The sequence below is a fragment of the Canis lupus genome, chromosome 12 (assembly GCF_003254725.2).
Source record: "Canis lupus dingo isolate Sandy chromosome 12, ASM325472v2, whole genome shotgun sequence".
Taxonomy (NCBI): Eukaryota; Metazoa; Chordata; class Mammalia; order Carnivora; family Canidae; genus Canis; species Canis lupus.
In genome coordinates, this window is record NC_064254.1 from 21,971,523 (window position 1) to 21,992,960 (window position 21,438).

The 21,438-nt window shown below is 37.1% G+C and overlaps 1 protein-coding gene across 2 annotated transcripts in view; it reads left to right on the forward strand.

Annotated features, from left to right (window-relative positions):
* TINAG (tubulointerstitial nephritis antigen) overlaps positions 1 to 21,438 on the forward strand; it is a 92,381-nt gene that overhangs the window by 30,932 nt on the left and 40,011 nt on the right. Inside the window, exons 7-10 of one of the 2 annotated variants that reach the window (XM_025419072.3) lie at positions 2,011 to 2,191; positions 3,651 to 3,696; positions 7,175 to 7,298; positions 15,749 to 16,506. In XM_025419072.3, coding sequence (XP_025274857.1) covers positions 2,011 to 2,191; positions 3,651 to 3,696; positions 7,175 to 7,298; positions 15,749 to 15,752 — 355 coding nt within the window. In that variant the 3' untranslated portion in view covers positions 15,753 to 16,506. Of the gene's footprint in view, positions 1 to 2,010; positions 2,192 to 3,650; positions 3,697 to 7,174; positions 7,299 to 15,748; positions 16,507 to 21,438 lie in introns of those variants that run through there. The other variant, XM_025419071.2, reaches the window with a different exon arrangement.

A 21,438-nucleotide genomic window follows, 5' to 3' on the forward strand; every position in this document is an offset into this window, starting at 1 on the left:
GATATCTCTGCTGAGCCTTTCAGTTACTCAGGTAGATGGATAATTCCAGGTAAAAATTAGATTAAGACTGAGATGAATAGGGATGCCTGGGTGGCTCAGCATTTGAGCACTTGCCTTTGGCTCAGGGCGTGATCCCGGAGTCCTGGGATCAAGTCCCACATGAGGCTCCTTGCATGGAGCCTGCTTCTCCTCCCTCTGCCTGTGTCTCTGTCTCTCTTTCTGTGTCTCTCATGAATGAATAAATAGAATCTAAAAAAAAAAAAAAGACTGAGATGAATAAATAATTTATACTTGCCTCAGCTTATCAACATCATTAAGTGTCACCAACCCATTTGATGGGAAAAGGCAGGCTATATTTTCATACTCTCATGTAGTCTGATACCTACTGCATTCTCATATCTACTATAAGAGCTAATCTACTTAAAAGCTAGGTTATTTGGGTAAGGAAGTTGCAGCTGATTACCAGTAATATACATATATACTGCTCACCTATCCATTTATCATCCACTGAGTACTCTAGGTTTGCTAGAGAACAGTCAGGTGCTATGAGAGCATGGATGTTAGATATTGATGGGTGGCAATAAATTTATTTAAATAAATGTTCATACATTTTGCTTAATAATATGGTGCTTAGAATGAACAACTCAGGCTGATACCTCTCTGGTATAGTAGTGCTTGGTTGGCTTCTGTTTTGTACTATGACAAAAATTAATACTCTTTAAAAGCTTAGAAGTATAAATTAACACTGAGACTCAACTAAATCTACTATATTGGTTTGCTTAGGTAACCATAACAAAATACCATAGATGGAAAGCTTAAACACCAGGCCTTTATTCCACAGTTCTGGAGGCTGAGAAATCAAAGATCAAGATAGTAGCTGATTTAGTTCTGGTGAAAGCCCTTTTCTCACTTGTCTTCTTCTTGTGTCCTTACATGGCAGAGAGTACTAGTATCTCTTCCCCTTCTTATAAAGGCACTAATTCCAGGTGGGATGTCACCTGCATCACCTCATTTAAAGCTAATTATCTCTCAAACGCCCCCTTCTAATACCATCATGTTAAGGGGTAGGGCTTCAACATATGAATTTGGGGTGGCACAATTCAATATATAGCACTCATTATCCCAAAGTAATACGTTTAATGCAAGAATTTTTTGAAGTGAGTATAATCTTTAATGGCTTTGCTTTCATCATGTTTCTTGCTCAGATTCTCTTACTTGGTTGAACACTTGAATTTTTCTGAAGCAAACCTATTGGATACTTCTATGGCTAATTCAAATTGAATATATATAAAATCAATTTTTATTGTTTATTTTCCTTATGATCTTCTATATTAAATAAATGATGTTAATTTTGGTACCAAATAATTTGTACTTGTCTATGTTCAGTTTCAAAATCAGAAACTGAAAATGATTCTGTTTGTTTTGTGCAATGTATGTGTCTCATATCTTTCTACTCTATTAACTTTTAATATTATATTAGTGTATAGTATCTCTCCTGAAATATCATGAACTACAGAAACATAATAAGTGAAATCTTATGAGAAGGTACTTATAACTCAATAAAAATATAAAGGCAAAACAAAACAGCTTTAATTATAAAACTTACAGAATTATGCAAAATACCACATCTAATAATAAAATCCTCTCTTTCACATTAAATGTAGCTTTTCTATATTATAGTTATAAATGCAGAATGAAGTCCTTCCCCTATTAATATTACTACAGATTTTATTGACAGTCACTGTAGAAAATTAATCTTTAGGAAATTCTACACTGTAGATAAATTATTTATTAAAATGGATTGAAACAAGATTTTTTAAAATGATAATATAAATGAGGGGTCAGAGTAGAGTATAATATATTGAACTGGTGTGTTGGAATTAATCTGCATTTTGAAAGGTACACATGTAAAGAGTTGAGAAAATTTATAAATGTTTAATTCAGTAAAATGGCACATAGGATATATTATGGCATCTTCCTAAGTATTACCTCTTTGCTTATTCCTCATAGACTGGTATCCCATGCATGCTATCCACTTTTCAAGGACCAAAATGCTACCAATTATGGCTGTGCTATGGCAAGTAGGTCTGATGGGAGGGGAAAACGGCATGCCACAAAGCCATGTCCCAACAACATTGAGAAATCGAACAGGATCTACCAATGTTCTCCTCCATACAGAGTCTCCTCCAATGTAAGTCTAAATGGCAAGTATTAACAATGGTTAACTTTCTCAAAAAGATATAGCTCTACTGTTCTTAAAACTATTCAAATACTATTATATCCTAAAATAATTCTAGTTTCAGATATATTTTTTTCATAATCTTAAAGTGTCCATTAAAGACTCTCAATTTCTGATCTTTGTAATATTAGCAGAATGAATGATTTTATGGTACATATTTACATACTTGACAGATAAAAGCTAAATCAAACCTTTTTTCCCTGACTTTTTGGTGGTAGTAGCTCATTGTGTCAATCCTTTGTCTTACTCCACAAAATAATTGAAGTAAATATAGTCCTAATGGGAAAATGACTTCTTAGATTCTAGTTTTTCATTTTGAAAGCCTGGGCAAATTTTACTGCATCATACCAGTGTTACCCAGACCTCACTTTCAGAATATCTGAACCTTCAGTGACTTCCAGTTACTTATACGGTTTATATTATGGTTTAATATTCTTACCATGGCATATAGGTCTTGCTTGATTTGGTTCTGACCTACTACCTCTACAGACTCTTGTCCTGCCTGCATCTACCCCTCCACCTGCTCCTAATGCACTTGATAAATAGGACTACTGTCTGCTCCCTAGATACATCATGCTCTCAATGCTTCTCTACTTAGCCAGGTGATGATTCCTCTGACCCAAGTGCTTATCCCACCTATTTCCATCTGGCAAAATCCCATACATGGGTCACGGCCCCAATAAAAACTTTATCTTGTCTGTGAACTTTTCTTGACTCCTACATAGTATTAATTTTCCTTTTTTGTTCCATCCCTAGGAACTTTGTGCTTGTCTCTATAGTAGAACTTATTATATCATAATGCAATTAGTTGTGCTATCTACTCCACCAAAATGTAAATCCTTTGAGGACAGTTACAGGGTTAATATTTGTTTCTGTCCTAGTTTTTCGTATATACTCTGTGATCAATGCATATATATGAATGAATGAATAAGGGAATGATCTGCCTTTTTGCTGAGGGTTGTGTCACACAGTGGGCGACAACATAGAAATCCTTATATAGTATAGCTACACTGAGGAAGCTCACTAAACCATCATCTGGGGTTGTTCTTGGGATCAAAAGAATGGAAACGACACAAATCTCCACTGTTAAAACATGGTTTTAATTAATTATTTTTTCTTCGTGACCATAAAAAGTTATTACTTTATTTCCTCTTTATTCCAAAATTACCAGCAGTGGTAGAAGTCAATAAAACAAACGGGTGCATCCTGTCTCTAGTAACTTGATCAATGTGGTATTTCACATGTGAGTATTTCAAGGCATGATTAAAAGTAAATTATAAATGGTCATTCAAGGCACATTGGATTGTATAATTCTTAAATAGATTATATAGCACCTAACATTATACACCACACAATATTTTTAGTATGTTCTGATAACAATAATGATGTTCATTGATATTTTCCCTTCTAGGAAACTGAGATAATGAAAGAAATCATGCAAAACGGACCAGTTCAAGGTAAGCTTGGGTGAAATATAGTTGTGTTTTATTTCATTAATAAACAACATTACATTTTAATTCATGCAAGAGGAGCTTAAGAAAAACTTTGTTTTAAGTGTTCATAAAGTTTCAACAGTTCTAAGATCAGTGTAATTATAGGATATGTGCTTACCTAGTAACTTCATTATCTGCCATTTTAAGTAGATAGACACATTCATAAATTGAATTCCTAAATATTAATGGCACATTTGATGAAGTCTGCTAAGTCCTTCTGAAAGTGATCATGGACCAAACAGACAGTCAAATATGACATGGTAAGTGGTGAAGCTCATTTATTTTTTCAGTTGTATTTAAGAATCATGCATAGTATTAGAAGTTTTCTCACTTTCATTTTAAAGAGAATAGGTAATGGATCAAAAAAAATCAAACTTTAGCTATAGAAAAAAATCTAAAAAAAAAAAAAAAAAAGAAAGAAAAAATCTAAATATTTTCCTTTTTCCATAAACTCAAAATAAGTAAGTAAGCCAGGGTGATCTTTGTGTTTTATAAAATGCTTTCTATTTTGATCAACTTTGTAAATGTGTTGTGGATAGTAAATTAACAGTAAATAAGAAAATAATATACCAACTTGACATTGACTTTGATTTTTAAGATATCAGCTATGATATATAGGTCCTCTGTTTATCTATTGAATATTTCATTTTTCACCACTGCAATGGATGGAGAAAAATTCACAGAGTATATTCCCTGTACTAAACACTGCCTTGAAGAACATGGAAAAACAAGCTCAGCAAGGTCTAAAATGGAAATTCAGGGTACAAACACTTGAAAGATCCAAAATCTGTGCAGTGAGATGAACCAAATAAATTTAAATTAACCAAAATTAAATTTAAAACATTTGATATATACCTAAGGAATTATTAGTCAACATCTACTTTTGCTTTTCTGAATGCTGTCCTAATTAGTATTGGTTCAACATCTAGCAGGAACCATGGATTGTAAAGTTGTATTGGGAGAATTTTTATTGATCATTATCACCACTTAACATTTATTGAGAAACCAAAGCTTACACTAAACATGTTCTGAATTTAATTCTAGAAATCCTGGAATCTTAAAAAAAATGAACAAATGAGAATCTTTTCCCCTTATAATTATGTAATTTTAATTGGCTCTTATAAGACTGAGGGATTCATGTGTAATTTACATGCATGCTTCAGTAAGTTAAGTTCGTGCGACAAATTTAAAGGAACACAGGCATTGGAAGTCAAGGCTGAATTTAAAATTCCATCTTTGACATTTGCTACTTAAATGACTGAGTGAATTACTTAAGCTCTCTGAATCTTCAAGTCGTTGTGGTACTGTTTGAAATGTCTTTCTCTCTTAATCACTCAGAAGAAATTTGGATCATAATTCTTTAAATTGAGAGCTCCTTAGGTTTATTTTATGGTCAAGTACTTAAATGCTTATGAATTTCACATAATGAATAAAAAATAATCAAAATGGGAAATCATGGTAAGAATCAAAAATAAACATTTTAAAATAGGAAAGTTGAAATTCAAATTATTCAACATGGGTGTCAAGAATATACCCCCTGCCAGCCTGAACCAGGAGCAGGAGATAGAGCTGTAATCAAGATGGGCTCCATTCTGCCCTCAGCCTTGTTACATTCTGTTTAGTAAGTTTGCTGCAGTTTTCCAAAAGTAAAGTTGCGCTACAGTTACTTATGTAGTTATAGCTTTATAAACTCATCAAGTCTGTTTTGGTGTCAGAAACTGAAGGAAGGAGCCCCCTTCAAGTTAATTATTATGGTCTCTGTCCCACACTTCTTCAGTTGTCAGTGTTTCTCAGCAATGACGCATTCATGGTTCTTAGGGAGAGTTGAGAAGAGCTGAAGGGGTCAATGGTTCTATAGAGGAGAAAAACCACTAGCAGTATCTTCACACTTATGTAAGAGCTGGTTGACTCATCCTGCTGTAGATGCAATGTGTTTGTCTGCACAGCATTGCCTGGGCAAACATAGAGCATTTTCTCCTCTTTCAGTACAAAAGAGTGTAAAAGGCTATAGAATGCTGGATAAATAGCACTGTGTGCATTCTTCTAAAATCTGTAGAATTAAAAATAAGTTTAGGTGCTGAAATGAGAGCAAAGTAAGATCTGCATAAATTACAGTTACATAAATTCTTAAAATCCTATGGGAATGTATTTTATTTTACTTCATTTTATTTATTTATTTTGGAAGGAATATATTTTGAAGTAGATAAAGAAGATTTGACCTCTTTCGAGAATATTTAAATGGCATCAGAAAAAGCATGAAACATTAAAAAAGAAAATAAAAGGTGGGACATGAAAAAGTTGTATTTGACTTGGGAATAGAAGCTTAATTTTAGGATCTATCAAATGCTTATGACCTTAGTTTTTATTTTATTTAAAAAGCATGTCAAACTAATACAGACAAGCATTGTGTACCTATCAAGGTATACTTATCTAGTCCCACCTAGAAATATTTTAAATTTATGTCTTCTACAAGTTTAAAGTCTTCACCCTGAATTGTCTAAGCCCTTCCATAGAGCAGCACATGATACAGAAAAGAAGTAATCAAGATAAGGGAATGAAGGAGAGCTTTATGATGTATAAGCTCTTGGTTTCACTCATACGGGGAATATAAAAAATAGTGAAAGAGATTATAGGGGAAAGGAGAGAAAATGAGTGGGAAAAATCAGAGCAGGTGACAGAACATGAGAGACTCCTAACTCTCGGAAAGGAACAAGGGGTAGTGGAAGGGGAGGTGGGTGGGGGGGTTGGAGTGACTGGGTGACAGGCACTGAGGGGGGCACTTGACAGAATGAGCACTGGGTGTTATACTATATGTTGTCAAATCGAACTCCAACAAAAAATATCAAAAAAAAAAAAAGAAAAAAAGAATGCAACAGTGGCTTACCTCTTGAGAGCCAGGAGAATGGAATTTTGTCAGAGTATTCTTTTGCCAAAGGTTTGCTTTTTATTCAAACTCACCAAGGAAAGGTTTGTATTTACTTCCAAGGATTAAGGACAATTGCATTAAGCCCTGTTTGCCAGGTTCACCCTTCACTGTTAGCTTAATTGTAGTTTTAAGAGGCTCATGGTGAAGTCCAAGGTTAATAGATAAACAGCAATCAGTAGCCAAGTGCAGTGGGGCTTCTCTGCAAGGGTCTCAATTTCTGGTAATAGTGCTTCTGTCAATTAAGAATAGATGGTGTTTTAAAGATATAATGTATACTTAAGTAATATTCTAAGTGGCTAAAAGCTGTTTTTATAAGAGAAAAACAACAAACAAGTATTGCAGCAATTAAATCAAGTAGGAAAGAAAATTAAGTTGAATTGCAAAGTCCCTTCTTAGATTCTCCTCCTGGCAATTTAACCACTGATTGTTCTGTGAGAATTTATAGAGATTTTTTTAAATAAAGATTTTTAAAGAGATTTGTTTAAAACTGTTTTATTATGTTGGGTTTTATTTTAGCCATAATGCAAGTCCATGAAGATTTCTTCCATTATAAGACAGGGATATATAGACACATTACCAGAACAAATGAAGAATCAAGAAAATATCAAAAGCTTCAGACACATGCTGTCAAACTCACTGGGTAAGGCAATTTCTTTAAAATCTTCATTTAATGCTTTTGGAAAATGAAACTGAACATACATGTATAGAGTGCATGCAGGTGCCAGAATTCTCCTTGGTAGGAGAGAATTCCATACAAATTAAAGATTATCCAAACTTTGGCACTATATAGTCATTATTTTAAAGTCTGGTTAAAGGGTAACTCAGTATTCTGGAAAAGATGACCATTTCCTATCTCTCACTTGAGTGTGTCCTAGAAATCTATTTTTAGGGTAAGGGAAATATATTATTGGAATAAGTTCTGTATGTGGCATAAGCAGGGGAAGGGTACAAATTCAAGTATATAAGGATTTGGGAAGAAGATTTTAGATGGAATTATGACTGGCAGTGATTAATCAGGAAAAAGGAATAGGGTCACCTTTATTTCAGCACAAGAATTTTTTTTTATTTCTGCACGTCTTATAGAAATTACACTTTTCAAATTGTGAGTAAAATACATTCATCTCTACCAGGGCAGGAAATAGTTCAAAATTGGGTTGCATTTCAAAAGTAAATAAGTAGTTTCACAAATAAGATCATGCTCACAAAAAGAGTGTGGTCACCTGAAACTACTTTCCCTAGTGTCTTCTCCAACTCATTCTAACTCTGCTCCACCTTTAGGCTCTTTCTCCTAATGTCTCAGTCCAATTCAAATGAAATGCTACAGGAAAGTTTTCTGGGTCTTTTTCTTAAATTTCCATCGTTTTAAACCCTCACTTTTCTCACTTTGCCATCATGGTAAATGACTTTGTCTCATTGAACAAGTCTTTCCTGTTTAAATTTGGTTGAGCTTGTACAAAAGTAATCTCAACTCCAACCAAATCTCTGCTTTCTTCTTATTGATCTTTGAGACATTCTGAGTCAGTTCTAGGGTATGTAGATAGTTATCTTCTGTGATATCTCTTCAGTAGTCATCCCACCTTTATTTTAAATAATCTTATATTTCTTTTTTTTAAAAAAAGTATTATATTTATTATTCATGAGAGACACACACAGAGAAAGAAAGAGGCAGAGACACAGGCAGAGGGAGAAGCAGGCTCCCTGCAAGGAGCCCCATGTGGGACTCAATCCCGGATCCTGGAGTCATGCCCTGGGCCAAAGGCAGACGCTCAACCGCTGAGCCACCCAGACATCCCATTACTCTTATATTTCAATTACAAAATTACCATATTTCATTGAATCTAAGATACTCATTTTATGACTTGTCTTGATTTTAGGCATGTGAAAATATGTGTATCTTAGAATGGAAATACATGGCATTTCAAGTTAATGTAGGATACTGAGAAACTACAGATGAGGAAAAAGTGTAAAGACAATTTCACTATCCAGAAAGAACCTTTCTTGAGAGTTTGAAGTATTTTTCATTTCTCCTAGGTGTATAGCTGGAGAGAGAGAGAGAGAGAGAGAGAGAGAGAGAGAGAGAGAGAGATGGCTAGATAATTAAATATATTTCAAAAAAACGAGATATGGAAGTACCTACAATTTTATAACAAAGAAAATTTTGCTAAAGTATTCATTAGCAGTATATAAGAATGACAGTTCTCAATATTCCTCTAAACACTGGCTGTTTGTTTTTCCATTTTAATGGTTAATTCTGTACTGCTTTGGTCACTCAGTATCACTCTTCTGGGGCCTAAGATAGTTTCCCATTACCCTACATTTTAGGTTATATGGAACAATATGTTTGCCTTAAATTTTTAAAAAGTATCACTTAAAAAATAAAAATCTATATATACTCACTAAATTCATATACAGTCCATATATGCTCATAAGAATATATTACCTAGAAAGAAGATAGTTAAAAAAATCATCCCAAATTATATTAAGCTCACACAATCATTATTAATATTTAGTGAAAAGCATGTGAAAGCAAGTAAGTCTGTTTCTCTGTTGATGAAAAGAGAGACAAATGAAAATAGAAAGACAATAGATAATGATATTTTAAAATGCTAATGTTCAGGTTATTTTTAGTTGAATTTAATGAAATGAGATATATTTGGTTCTTTAACAAAAGGAATGCTAGTTCCTGAAAGAACCCTCCACACTTCAGAAAAAAAAAATACTTTAAGAGAACTATAGGTGGGAGCAATAAATCATTTTTAACTGTGTATTTCCATTTAAGATTATATCTATTGACTCATTTTAAAAAAGATTTTATTTATTTATTTGAGACAGAGAGGGAGAGCACAAGTATGTGTGTGGGAAGTGCAAAGGGAGATCCAGACTCCCCACTGGTCAGGAAGCCTGAGCAGGGAGGGGGTTTAATCTCAGGACCCTGAAATCATGATCTGAGCTAAAGGCAGACACCCAATAGACTGAGCCACCCTGGAGCTCCTATATCTATTGATTTCTTAACAAACTGAAGAAATTTATCATTTTTATACTTCTCCTCACATCTCCTCCTTTCATACCTTATATTTATTAGAATATTATGATTTTTATATATTATAGGATTATAGAATTTGCATTCTGCTCTGAAGCCATAATATTAATAGTTGTTTATTGTAGAGTCAATGATAAGCAAATATTTTTGTGATGGCTTTTCTGTCCTTGAGTTTAATTTTTAACACTTATTTTGTTGAATTGTTTTCCAGCAACTCTTTTTTTTTTTTTTTAATCAAAAAGGACTCTTAATGCCTGTGGTCCTTAATTTCTTACATGTTTGAGAAAGTGTCTGTTTTCCTTTAATTCAAGAATAACATTAGCTATAAAATTCTGGTACTACAGAAACTTCAGAACTTTGAGGATGTTGCTCTAGTGTTTCTGGCATTGAGTTTTCCTGCAGAAAAATCTCTAGCTAAGCAAATGTTTTTATTTCCTTAGACATGATATAACTTTTTCAATTGATATACTCATACTAATCTTGTTTCTTCCATCCTTGAATTAAATATATTCACTTTTAAAGAACATACTATTACATATTGTATCTTCTATATCTCCTATTATCTTTTTTTTAGGTTAGCTTATTTTTGTATATTTTTGTTATTGAAGTTTGATTTGCCAACATATAACACACAGTGCTTATCCCATCAAGTGCTCCCCACAGTGCCCATCACCCAGTTACCCCATCCCTCCACCCACCTCCCCTTCCACTACCCCTTGTTAGTTTCCCAGAATAATGAGTCTCTTATATTCTCTGTCTCTGATATTTCCCACTCATTTTCTCTCCTTTCCCCTTTAATCCCTTTCACTATTTTTTATATTTCCTGGATGAATGAAACCATATAATGTTTGTCCTTCTCTGATTGACTTACTTCACTCAGCATAATACCCTCCAGTTCTATCCACATTGAAGCAAATGGTGGGTATTCATCATTTCTAATGACTAATATTCTATTGTATACATAGACCACAGCTTCTTTATCCATTCATCTTTTTTCTTTTTAAAGATTTTATTTATTTATTCATGAGAGACACAGAGAGAGAGAGAGGCAGAGACACAGGCAGAGGGAGAAGCAGGATCCATGCAGGGAGCCCGACGCAGGACTCGATCCCAGGTCTCCAGGATCACACCCTGGCCTGAAGGTGTGAAACCACTGAGCCACCTGGGCTGCCCTCTATTCATCTTTTGATGGACACCTAGGCTCCTTCCATAGTGTGGCTATTGTGGACATCACTGCTATAAACATTAGGGTGCAGGTGTCTCAGGTTTTCACTGCATCTGTATCTTTGGGGTAAATCCCCAGCAGTGCAATTGCTGGGTCGTAGGGCAGATCTATTTTTAACCCTTCGAGGAAACTCCACACAGTTTTCCAGAGTGGCTACACCAGTTCACATTCCCACCAACAGTGTAAGAGGGTTCCCTTTTCTCCACATCCTCTCTGACATTTGTTGTTTCCTGTCTTGTTAATTTTCACCATTCTCACTGGTGTGAGGTGGTATCTCATTGTGGTTTTGATTTGTATCTCCCTGATGGCAAGTGATGCAGAGCATTTTCTCATATGCATGTTGGCCATGTGTGGGTCTTTGGTGGAATTTCTGTTCATGTCTTTTGCTCATTTCATGATTGGATTGTTTGTTTCTTTGCTGTTGAGTTTAATAAGTTCTTTATAGATCTTGGATACAAGCCCTTTATCTGATAGGTCATTTGCAAATATCTTCTCCCATTCTGTAGGTTGTCTTTTAGTTTTGTAGACTGTTTCTTTTGCTGTGCAGAAGCTCTTTATCTTGATTAAGTCCCAATAGTTCATTTTTGCTTTTGCTTCCCTTGCCTTCATAGATGTATCTTGCAAGAAGTTGCAGTGGTCAAGTTCAAAAAGGGTGTTGCCTGTGTTCTCCTCTAGGATTTTGATGGATTCTTGTCTCACACTTAGATCTTTCATACACTTTGAGTTTATCTTTGTGTCTGGTGTAAGAGAATGGTCGAGTTTCATTCTTCTGCACATGGCTGTCCAATTTTCCCAGCACCATTTATTGAAGAGACTCTCCTTTTTCCAGTGGATTGTCTTTCCTGCTTTGTCACATATTAGTTGACCATAGAGTTGAGGGACCATTTCTGGGTTCTCTATTCTGTTTCATTGATCTATGTGTCTCTTTTTGTGCCAGTACCACACTGTCTTGATGATCACAGCTTTGTAGTACAACTTGAAATCCAGCATTGTGATGGCCCTGCTCTGTTTTTTTTTTTTCTTCAATATTCCCCTAGCTATTTGGGATCTTTTCTGATTCCACACAAATTTTAAGATTATTTGTTCCAATTCTCTGAAGAAAGTGCATGGTATTTTGATAGGGATTGCATTAAATGTGTAAATTGCCCTGGGTAGCATTGACATTTTCACAATATTAATTGTTCCAATCCCTGAGCATGGAATATTTTTCCATCTCTTTGTGTCTTCCTCAATTTCTTTCAGAAGTGTTCTGTAGATTTTAGGGTATAGATCCTTTACCTCTTTGGTTAGGTTTATTCCTAGGTATTTTATGCTTTTGGGTGCAATTGTAAATTGAATTGATTCCTTAATTTCTCTTTCTTCAGTCTCATTGTTAGTGCATAGTAATGCCACTGATTTCTGGGCATTGATTTTGTATCCTGCCACATTGCCAAATTGCTGTATGAGTTCTAGCAATCTTCGGGTGGAGTCTTTTGAGTTTTCGATATATTAGTATCATGTCATCTGCGAAGAGGGAGAGTTTGACTTCTTCTTTGCCAATTTGAATGCCTTTAATGTCTTTTTGTTGTCTGATTGCTGAGGCTAGGACTTCTACTATGGTGAATAGCAGTGGTGAGAGTGGACATCCCTGTCGTGTTCCTGATCTTAGGGGAAAGGCTCTCAGTTTTTCCCCATTGAGAATGATATTTGCTGTGGGCTTTTCATAGATGACTTTTAAGATATTGAGGAATGTTCCTTCTATCCCTACACTCTGAAGAGCTTTGATCAGGAATGGATGCTGTATTTTGTCAAATGCTTTCTCTGCATCTATTGAGAGGATCATATGGTTCTTATTTTTTCTCTTGTTGATGTGATCTATCACATTGATTATTTTATGAGCGTTGAACCACCCTTGCATTCTGGGGATAAATCCCACTTGTTCATGGTGAATAATTTTTTTTAATGTACTGTTGGATCCTATTGGCTAGTATCTTGTTGAGAATTTTTGCATCTGTGTTCATCAGGGATATTGGTCTATAATTCTCCTTTTTGATGGGATCTTTGGTTTTAGAATTAAGGTGATGCTGGCCTCATAAAATGAGTTTGGAAGTATTCCATCCCTTTGTATCTTTTGGAACAGCATTAGTAGAATAGGTATTATTTCTTCTTTAAATGCTTGATAGAATTCCTCTGGGAAGCCATCTGGCCCTGGACTTTTATGTCTTGGTGGGAGGTTTTTGATGACTGCTTCAATTTCCTCCCTGGTTATTGGCCTGTTCAGGTTTTCTATTTCTTCCTGTTCCAGTTTTGGTAATTTATGGTTTTCCATTAATGCATCCATTTCTTCTAGATTGCCTAATTTATTTGTGTATAGCTGCTCATAATACATTTTAAAAATCGTTTGTAATTCCATGGTATTGTTTGTGATATATCCTCTTTCATTCATGACTTTATTAATTTGAATCCTTTCTCTCTTGTTTTTAATAAGGCTGGCTAATAGTTTATCTATCTTATTAATTCTTTCAAAGAACCAACTCCTGGTTTTGTTGATTTGTTCTACAGTTCTTTGGGTCTCTATTTCATTGAGTTCTGCTCGAATCTTTATTGTCTCTCTTCTTTTGCTTGGTGTAGGTTTTAATTGCTGTTCTTTCTCCAGTTCCTTTAGGTGCAAAGTTAGTGTATTTGAGTTTCTTCCAATTTTTTGAGGGATGCTTGTATTGCGATGTATTTCCCTTTCAGGGCTGCTTTTGCTATATCCCCAAGATTCTGAATGGTTGTATCTTCATTTTCATTAGTTTCCATGAATCTTTTTAATTCTTCTCTAATTTCCTGGTTAATACAGCCATCCTTTAGTAAGATGCTCTTCAACTTCCACGTGTTTGGGTTTCTTCCAAATTTCTTCTTGTGATTGAATTCTAGTTTCAAAGCATTGTGGTCTGAGAATATGCAGGGGACAATCCCAATCTTTTGGTATCAGCTGAGACCTGATTTGTGACCCAGTATGTGTGGTCTATTCTGGAGAAAGTTCCATGTGCACTTGAGAAGAATGTGCATTCAGTTGTGTTTGGATGGAAAGTTCTGTATATATCTGTGAAATCCATCTGGTCCAGTGTATAATTTAAAGTCCTTGTTTCTTTGGTGCTGCTGTGCTTATAAGATATGTCATTTGCAGAAAGCACCATGTTGAAGTCTCCCAGTATAAGTGTATTATTATCTAAGTATGTCTTTACTTTGGTTATTAATTAATTGATATACTTGGAAGCTTCCACATTAGGGGCATAAATATTCATGATTGTTAAGTCTTCTTGTTGGATAGACCCTTTAAGTATTATATAATGTCCCTCTTCATTTCTTATTACAGTCTTTGGGATAAACTTTAATTTATCTAAGGCTTGCTACCCCAGCTTTCTTTTGAGGACCATTTGAAAGGTAAATGGTTCTCCAACCTTTCATTTTCAGGCTGTAGGTGTCTTTAGGTCTAAAATGAGTCTTTTGTAGACAGCAAATAGATGGGTTTTGCTTTCTTATCCAGTCTGAAACCCTGCATCTTTTGATGGGATCATTTAGCCCACTCATGTTTAATTGATTTTTTTTTAATTTTTATTTATTTGTGATAGTCACACAGAGAGAGAGAGAGAGAGAATGAGGCAGAGACACAGGTAGAGGGAGAAGCAGGCTCCATGCACCGGGAGCCTGATGTGGGATTCGATCCGGGGTCTCCAGGATCGTGCCCTGGGCCAAAGGCAGGCGCCAAACCGCTGCGCCACCCAGGGATCCCAGCCCACTCATGTTTAGAGTAATTATTGAAAGATATGAATTTAGTGTCATTGTAATACCTATTCAGTCCCTGTTTTGTCGATTATTTCTTTGGGCTTCCTTTTTTTTTTACAGGGTCCCCCTTAATATTTCTTGCAGAGCTGGTTTGGTGGTCACATATTTTTTCAGTTTCTACCTATCTTGGAAGCTCTTTATTTATCCTTCTCTTCTGAATGAGAGCCTTTCTGGATATAGTTTTCTTGGCTGCATGTTCTTCTCATTTAGGACCCTGAATATATCCTGCCAGCCCTTTCTGGCCTGCCAGGTCTCTGTGGAGAGGTCTGCTATTAATCTAATATTTCTCCCCAGATAAGTTAGGGATCTCTTTTCTCTTTCTGCTTTAAGGATTTTCTCTTTTTCCTTGGAATTTGCGAGATTCACTATTAAATATCAAGGTGTGGAATGTTTTTATTGATTTTTGGTTGGGGGGACCTCTCTATCTCCTGGATCTGAATGCCTGTTTCCCTCCCCAAATTATGATTGCTATGATTTGTTCAAATGTGCTTTCTGGCCCTCTGGCCCTCTCAGCGTTTTCTGGAACCCCAATTATATGTAAATTCTTCCTTCTGAGGCTATCATTTATTTCCCTTAACCTTTCCTCTTGGTCTTTTCATTGTTTTTCTCGTTTTGCCTTAGCTTCCTTCCTTCCATAAACTTGTCTTCTTTGTCAATCACTCTTTCTTCCATCTCATTAACCCTCGTAGTTAGGACCTCCAGTTTGGATTCCATCTCATTTAATTGATTTTTAATTTTGGCCTGATTAGATCTAAATTCTGAAGTCATGAAGTCTCTTGAATCCTTTATGCCTTTTTTTTCCAGAGCCACCAGTAGCTTTTAATTGTGCTTCTGAATTGGCTTTCTGATGTTGAATTGTAATCCATATTCTGTAACTCTGTGGCAGAGAGTACTGTTTCTGATTCCTTATTTTGTGGTGAGTTCTTCCTTCTAGTCATTTTGCTCAGAGCAGAGTGGCTGTATGAGTGGGCCGTGTCAAGAATATCAACCATGACCTAAGTAAATTTTACCCTAGGTGATTCTGACAAGATCAGAGACCCAAAAATGAAAACAAAGATCAGAATGAAATAAAACAAAAGGACTGCTAAAGCAAAAAACAAAATTTTAAAGCAAAGTAGTAAAAAATAAAAGGCCAAGAATCCCAAAGAAGAAGAAAAAAAGAAAAAAAGAAAAGAAAAAAGCAAAAGTAAAGAGGAAAAAGAGAAAAAAAAAAGGTGAAGTAAAAAGGGGGGGGGGCTGGGAATTGGTGGTGGTGATGAAGTTGTAGTGGAAGGAGAATGTCCTCTACCTGAGGGGTCCTAGAGGGTGATCCTATTGGTTCTGAGTGTATTAAGTTCTGTATGTTAGAAGATGCTCACTCCCAAATTTATATAAACCAGAAATACTTGTAGAAAACTCCAACATTGACCACCAAAACATAAATGCCATAAAAGAGGGGGGCAGAATGGGAATGAGTAATCTCACAGAATGAACCAGTATGATATACCACTTGGTTCTGGGTGCATGCTGGTCATGTTTTAGAAGGGATCAACTTCCACCAGTGTAGAACAAAATGAGGCAGAGAAAACACAAAACACAAAACAAAACAAAACAAAACACAAACCATATCTCGTATATCTGCCAAAATTAAGTTGAGTATGTTGAAGGGAATCTAGAAGTGGAAAATATATCTAAGACATGTAATTCTAGAAATACGAAAGTCAAAAAGGAAGAAACTTCAAAATGAAGAGGTGGTAAAATATTGTAGTTAAGGTGGGAAAAGAGAAAAAATATTGGAAGTTTTTAGTCTGATATAAAAATGAGTACTGGAAAAAAGGGGAAAAAAGAGGGGTACCCTCTAGTTGTATATACTGTAAATCCCTCCACTTCCCCTGGAGCTTTCCAGTGAAGCTGGGTCCAGAACCTGCTCTTCCCCTGTCCTTCCAGCTGGTCTTCTGGGGGAGGAGCTGCTGTGCTGACTCTCAGGTGTGTGAACCTGGGGGAGCTGCCCTGCCCTCTGCCAGGTGCCGGGCTCAGTGGGAGCTGTTTACCCCCTGAGGACCCTGTCCTCTGGCGCCCCGCCCCTCCCAGGCACAGGGTGACACCAGGAGGAACAACCCCACTGGCGGCGGCCAGCCCTCCAGCCCTGGAGTCAGCTCCTGCAGTATCCACCGCAGCTCCCCAGTCCGCAGGGGCCTGGACGCCCCAGGGCGGGGCGGGGGGGCGCTGACCTGCACAGCTCCGAAGCGTAGGGCGGCGGGAGCCTCCCCGCTGTCCTGGGCCCTCCCTGCCTCCTCCCGTCCCGGGGGTGGGGGAGCGCAGGTTCTCCGTTGTGTCCCCTGGCACCCTGGGCTCGGGGCCTGCGCCACTGACATCGCACCTGAGGCCGCGGCTCCCGAAGGCAGCAGGGCGCAGCCCCCTCCACCCGGAGCCCCCCCCCCCGACCCCCGGCTTCTCCCCGAGGCCCCCCGGGCACTCCAGCCCTTTACCGCGCTGGGCCCCGGGGTGTGGGGCGCTCCCCCTGGAGCATCTCCTCTGTTAGTGACCCCGGGAGGCTGGGGGCCCCACCGCCCTCCTGCGGTCCTGCCCGGGTTCCCCATTGAGCGCCTTTCCCTCCGGGAGAAATCCGTGGATTTTTAAAGATCCCACTTCTCAGGGGCTGAGCTCTCCTGTCCCGGGGGCTTCCGCCTTCCTTAAGATTCTTCTTAAAAGAATACCCACTGGATTTTTTTTTATTTTATTTTTCCTCTTTCCTACCTTGTTAGAAGCGCAAACCCTTCTCTCTGTAGCGTTCCAGTTTCTCTCTTTAAATCTCAGGTCGAACCGTAGGTGTGCAGGACGGTTTGGAAGTTACCTAGCGAGGTGGTGCGGCCGGGTGAGGGGAGGCCCCTGCTCCTCTGCCTGCTTGCCCTCTATCTCCTATTATCTTTTTAATAACATTTATATTGTAATTTTTTTTTTGGTATTTTGTTGTGTATGATTTCTTTCTATGTTGTCTCACCCATCCTTGAACATGTGTTATATTTGGTGCTCATTCTCCAAAAGGCTCTTGCCTCTGAAATGTTTTTTAAAATTTTTTCTTTTCTTTTTCTTTTGATTGTCCTTCAAGGTCTTTAAGCCATGGGTTAGAGATTTCATGTCTGTAATTTCTTTGAGTCTATATCTGACTTCTCTAGTGTTTTTTGAGTAATTCCTTTTGAGCTGTATATTCTTCATGGTATTTCCCTGCTTTCTTTTTAAAAGTTTAATCTTGATCCATGCATTTCAATCTCAATCACTTCCTCTCTTTCTAGACCAGTCTCTCTACTCTGACCTCCATAATTCTTCAGCCTTGTACACACTATCAGTGAATAATGGCATTCCGTCTGGCCACTATTTAACTGTCCCTCTTCTTGATGCTATACTTCCTTTCTTATTTAGTTAAAATGCCATGGCCATTCATTATACTCAATCACACACCCTGGACTCCTCTGCTCTGTTTCATTCATCATACTAGCTTAGCAAAATCTCAACTTTGGTTAAATTCTAATTGGCTTATTTTTTAAAATTGTGTTTATTTATTTATCTTAATTCCAGCATAGTTAACATACAGTGTTATATTAGTTTCAGGTGTACAATGACAGTGATTTGATAATTCTATACATTAGTCAGTGTTCATCAAGATAAATGTATGCTTAATCCCCTTTACCTATTTCACCCACTCCCTCACCCACCTCCCTCTCACAACAGTAGTTCTCTATATTTAAGAATCTGCTTTTTTGTTGGTCTCTTTTTTTTCTTTATTTGTTGTCTTTTTAAATTCCACATATGAATGAAATCGTACTTATTTGTCTTCCTCTGACTTATTCACTTAGCATTATATGATCTAGTCCATCCATATCATTACAAATGGCAAGATTTCAATTTTTTTATAGCTGAGAAATATTCCATTGTGCATGTGTATGTATGTAGGCATATACATGTATGTATACACACACACACACACACACACACACCACATCTTCTTTATCTATTCATCTATCAGTGAACACCTGGACTGTTTCCATATCTTGGCTATTGCAAATAATGCTACAATAAACATCGGGGAGCATGTATCTTTTCAAATTAATGTTTCAGTATGTTTTGGATATATACCCAGTAGTGGAATTACTCTATCAGTATGATAATTCTATTTTTAACTTTTTGAGGAATCTCCATGCTGTATTCCACAGTGGCTGCACTGATTTACATTCCTACCAACAGTGTATGAGGATTCTCATTTCTCCACATCCTCACCAACACTTGTTCCTTGTGTTGTTGAGTTTAGCCATTCTGACAGGTAGTGAGGTAATATCTCTTTGTGATTTTGATTTGTATTCGCCTGGTGATGAGTGATGTTGAGCATCTTTTCATGTGTCTGTTGACCATTGGTAAGTCTTTTTCAAAAGATTTCACTTTAATTTATAACATGAATTTCAAGTCGTTATTTAATACTACCAGGCAATCATATTCTGGACTCATATTCTGCTTATTTCCCCTCCCTTCAGCTGATTATTTCGAAACTTTTTCTTTTTCCTTGAATTCCCAATATCTACACCCTTGTGTTCTTAGCTCCTAACCCTGAATTCTATTAAGCCAGCAAGATTAAAGCAGTCTGAGAACGACCTACCTACACACCGCTCCCCTCATACTCTTTCTTCCCACTTCTGACATAGATAAAGCATCCATGCTCCTATCTAAATCCCTATTGCTACAGTGTAATGCCAGGCCCTCTCCACTATTCAAGAATATGCAGAAGCAATTTTCCTTTTCTTCTCTGTAATCAAAAAATTTATTTCTGCCACCATACCAGCATGCCATTATTTCTCAGATGTTATGAAAAAATTACTTTTGAGATTATCTGGACTCATTTTCTTCAATTCTTCTCTGCCCATGTTTTCTTAAAGCTCTCCATCATTTTTTCATTTCTCCTCTCCTTTTCACAAAAATACCGATTTTAAGTTTATCAACGGCTTTCTCATTGCTATGTCTGTCAGTCAGAATCCAGACTCACCAATCCCTTCCTTCTGCTTTTTTCTTCACTGACCAAGACTTTTCAGTCAGTTTCAGCTAGTTTTTCCCCCGTACTTCTACACTTCTTACTGCTGGAGTGCCCCAGACTCAGTTGTTGGTCCTTTTCTCCCATCTATTCTGTCATTTTCTTAACAGTCTCTGACCTTATCCTGGCTTTGAGTACCATCTAAACACATCACCAGGTGAATTGATATCTCCAGCACATATTTCTCTCCTGAACTCCAGAATCATATATTCCATAGACTATTTTACATCCCTACCTGGGTACCTAAGAGATGACTCAAATTCAGCATTTCCAGAATTGACCCCCTGATTTTCCCCTTTCTGCTTGCTGAACAGCAACTACCTTTTCTACGTTAGTTGATGATGATGACATCTTTCCATACATTCTAACTGGAAACATTAGAGTCCTTAGAATTATCTTTTAGTCCTTTCCTTGGAACTCACTTCCAATGTCAGAAACTCTGTTGGCTCTTTCAAGTTATATGTAGAATCCAGCCACTTTTCTTGTCTGAACCACCACCATCCCAGCTTAAACCACTATTACTTATTATTTTGTACATGGATCTTCCTGAACCCATCTTTGTCCTCAACAGTATATTCTCAACAGAGAAATGTTCCTTTTAGAACGTTAGTCAGATCTTGTCACTCCTTTGCTCAGAACTCTACAATATTTTCCCATCTCCCACAGAGTAAAAGCCAAGGTCTTTACAAAGGCCTACATGATCTGAGGACTCCCCCATCTGCCTGCCAACCCCCTTCAGCCTTCTGATTTCAATTTTTGTTAATCTATATCTTGTTCTTCCTGCTCTGATATCCTTTAATGTTTGAGGAATCTTCACCCTACATCTCTCCCTCTGCCTAAAATGCTTTTTATCAGACATTCAAATTCTTTTTTTTTTAAGATTTTATTTTTATTTATTTATTCATGAGAGACACACACACACACACACACACAGAGAGGCAGAGACACAGGTAGAGGGAGAAGCAGGCTCCATGCAAGGAGCCCGATGTGGGACTCGATCCTGGGTCTCCAGGATCACACCCTGGGCCGAAGGCAGCACTATACCGCTGGGCCATCGGGGCTGCCCCAGACATTCAAATCCTTAGTTTTTGTGTCCCCGTCTACTCTGCTTGGATCTCATCTTTTCAGTGTGACTTCCTGACTGTCCTATTTAGTGCTCCTACCTGCTCTTTGCTCTAGCATTTGAGCCCCCTCACCTAATTTATTTTAAAAAAATTTTCATAGCAATAATGACTTTCTAACATACAACTTAATTTAATTAGCTTTTTCTGTTGATTGTGATTTCTGTCTCCCTGGTAGAATGAAGCTCTGTGAGAGCAGGTCTCTATATTCATTAATTTTGCCAAACCACTTAATACAGTGCTGACCCATAATACCTTTAATACTTTTGTTATTCAAACAATGTTTTTTAGCCTTATGCTCAATGCTAGTTCTCGTTTAGTCCTCTTCTCTAAATGGATCTGCTTTTTGTTGAGAAATAGAGGAGGGGCAGTTGCAGGAGAGCTGAGACCCTCAGCTTTAACTGAAATTTGTAATTCTTGGGCCCATGCTCATCAAACAACTCTGCCCCCTTAGTTCACAGCCTAGAGAATTTGGTGGGACTCAGAATATCTTGCAAGTATCTTTGCTGTCATATGCTACTCTTTGCC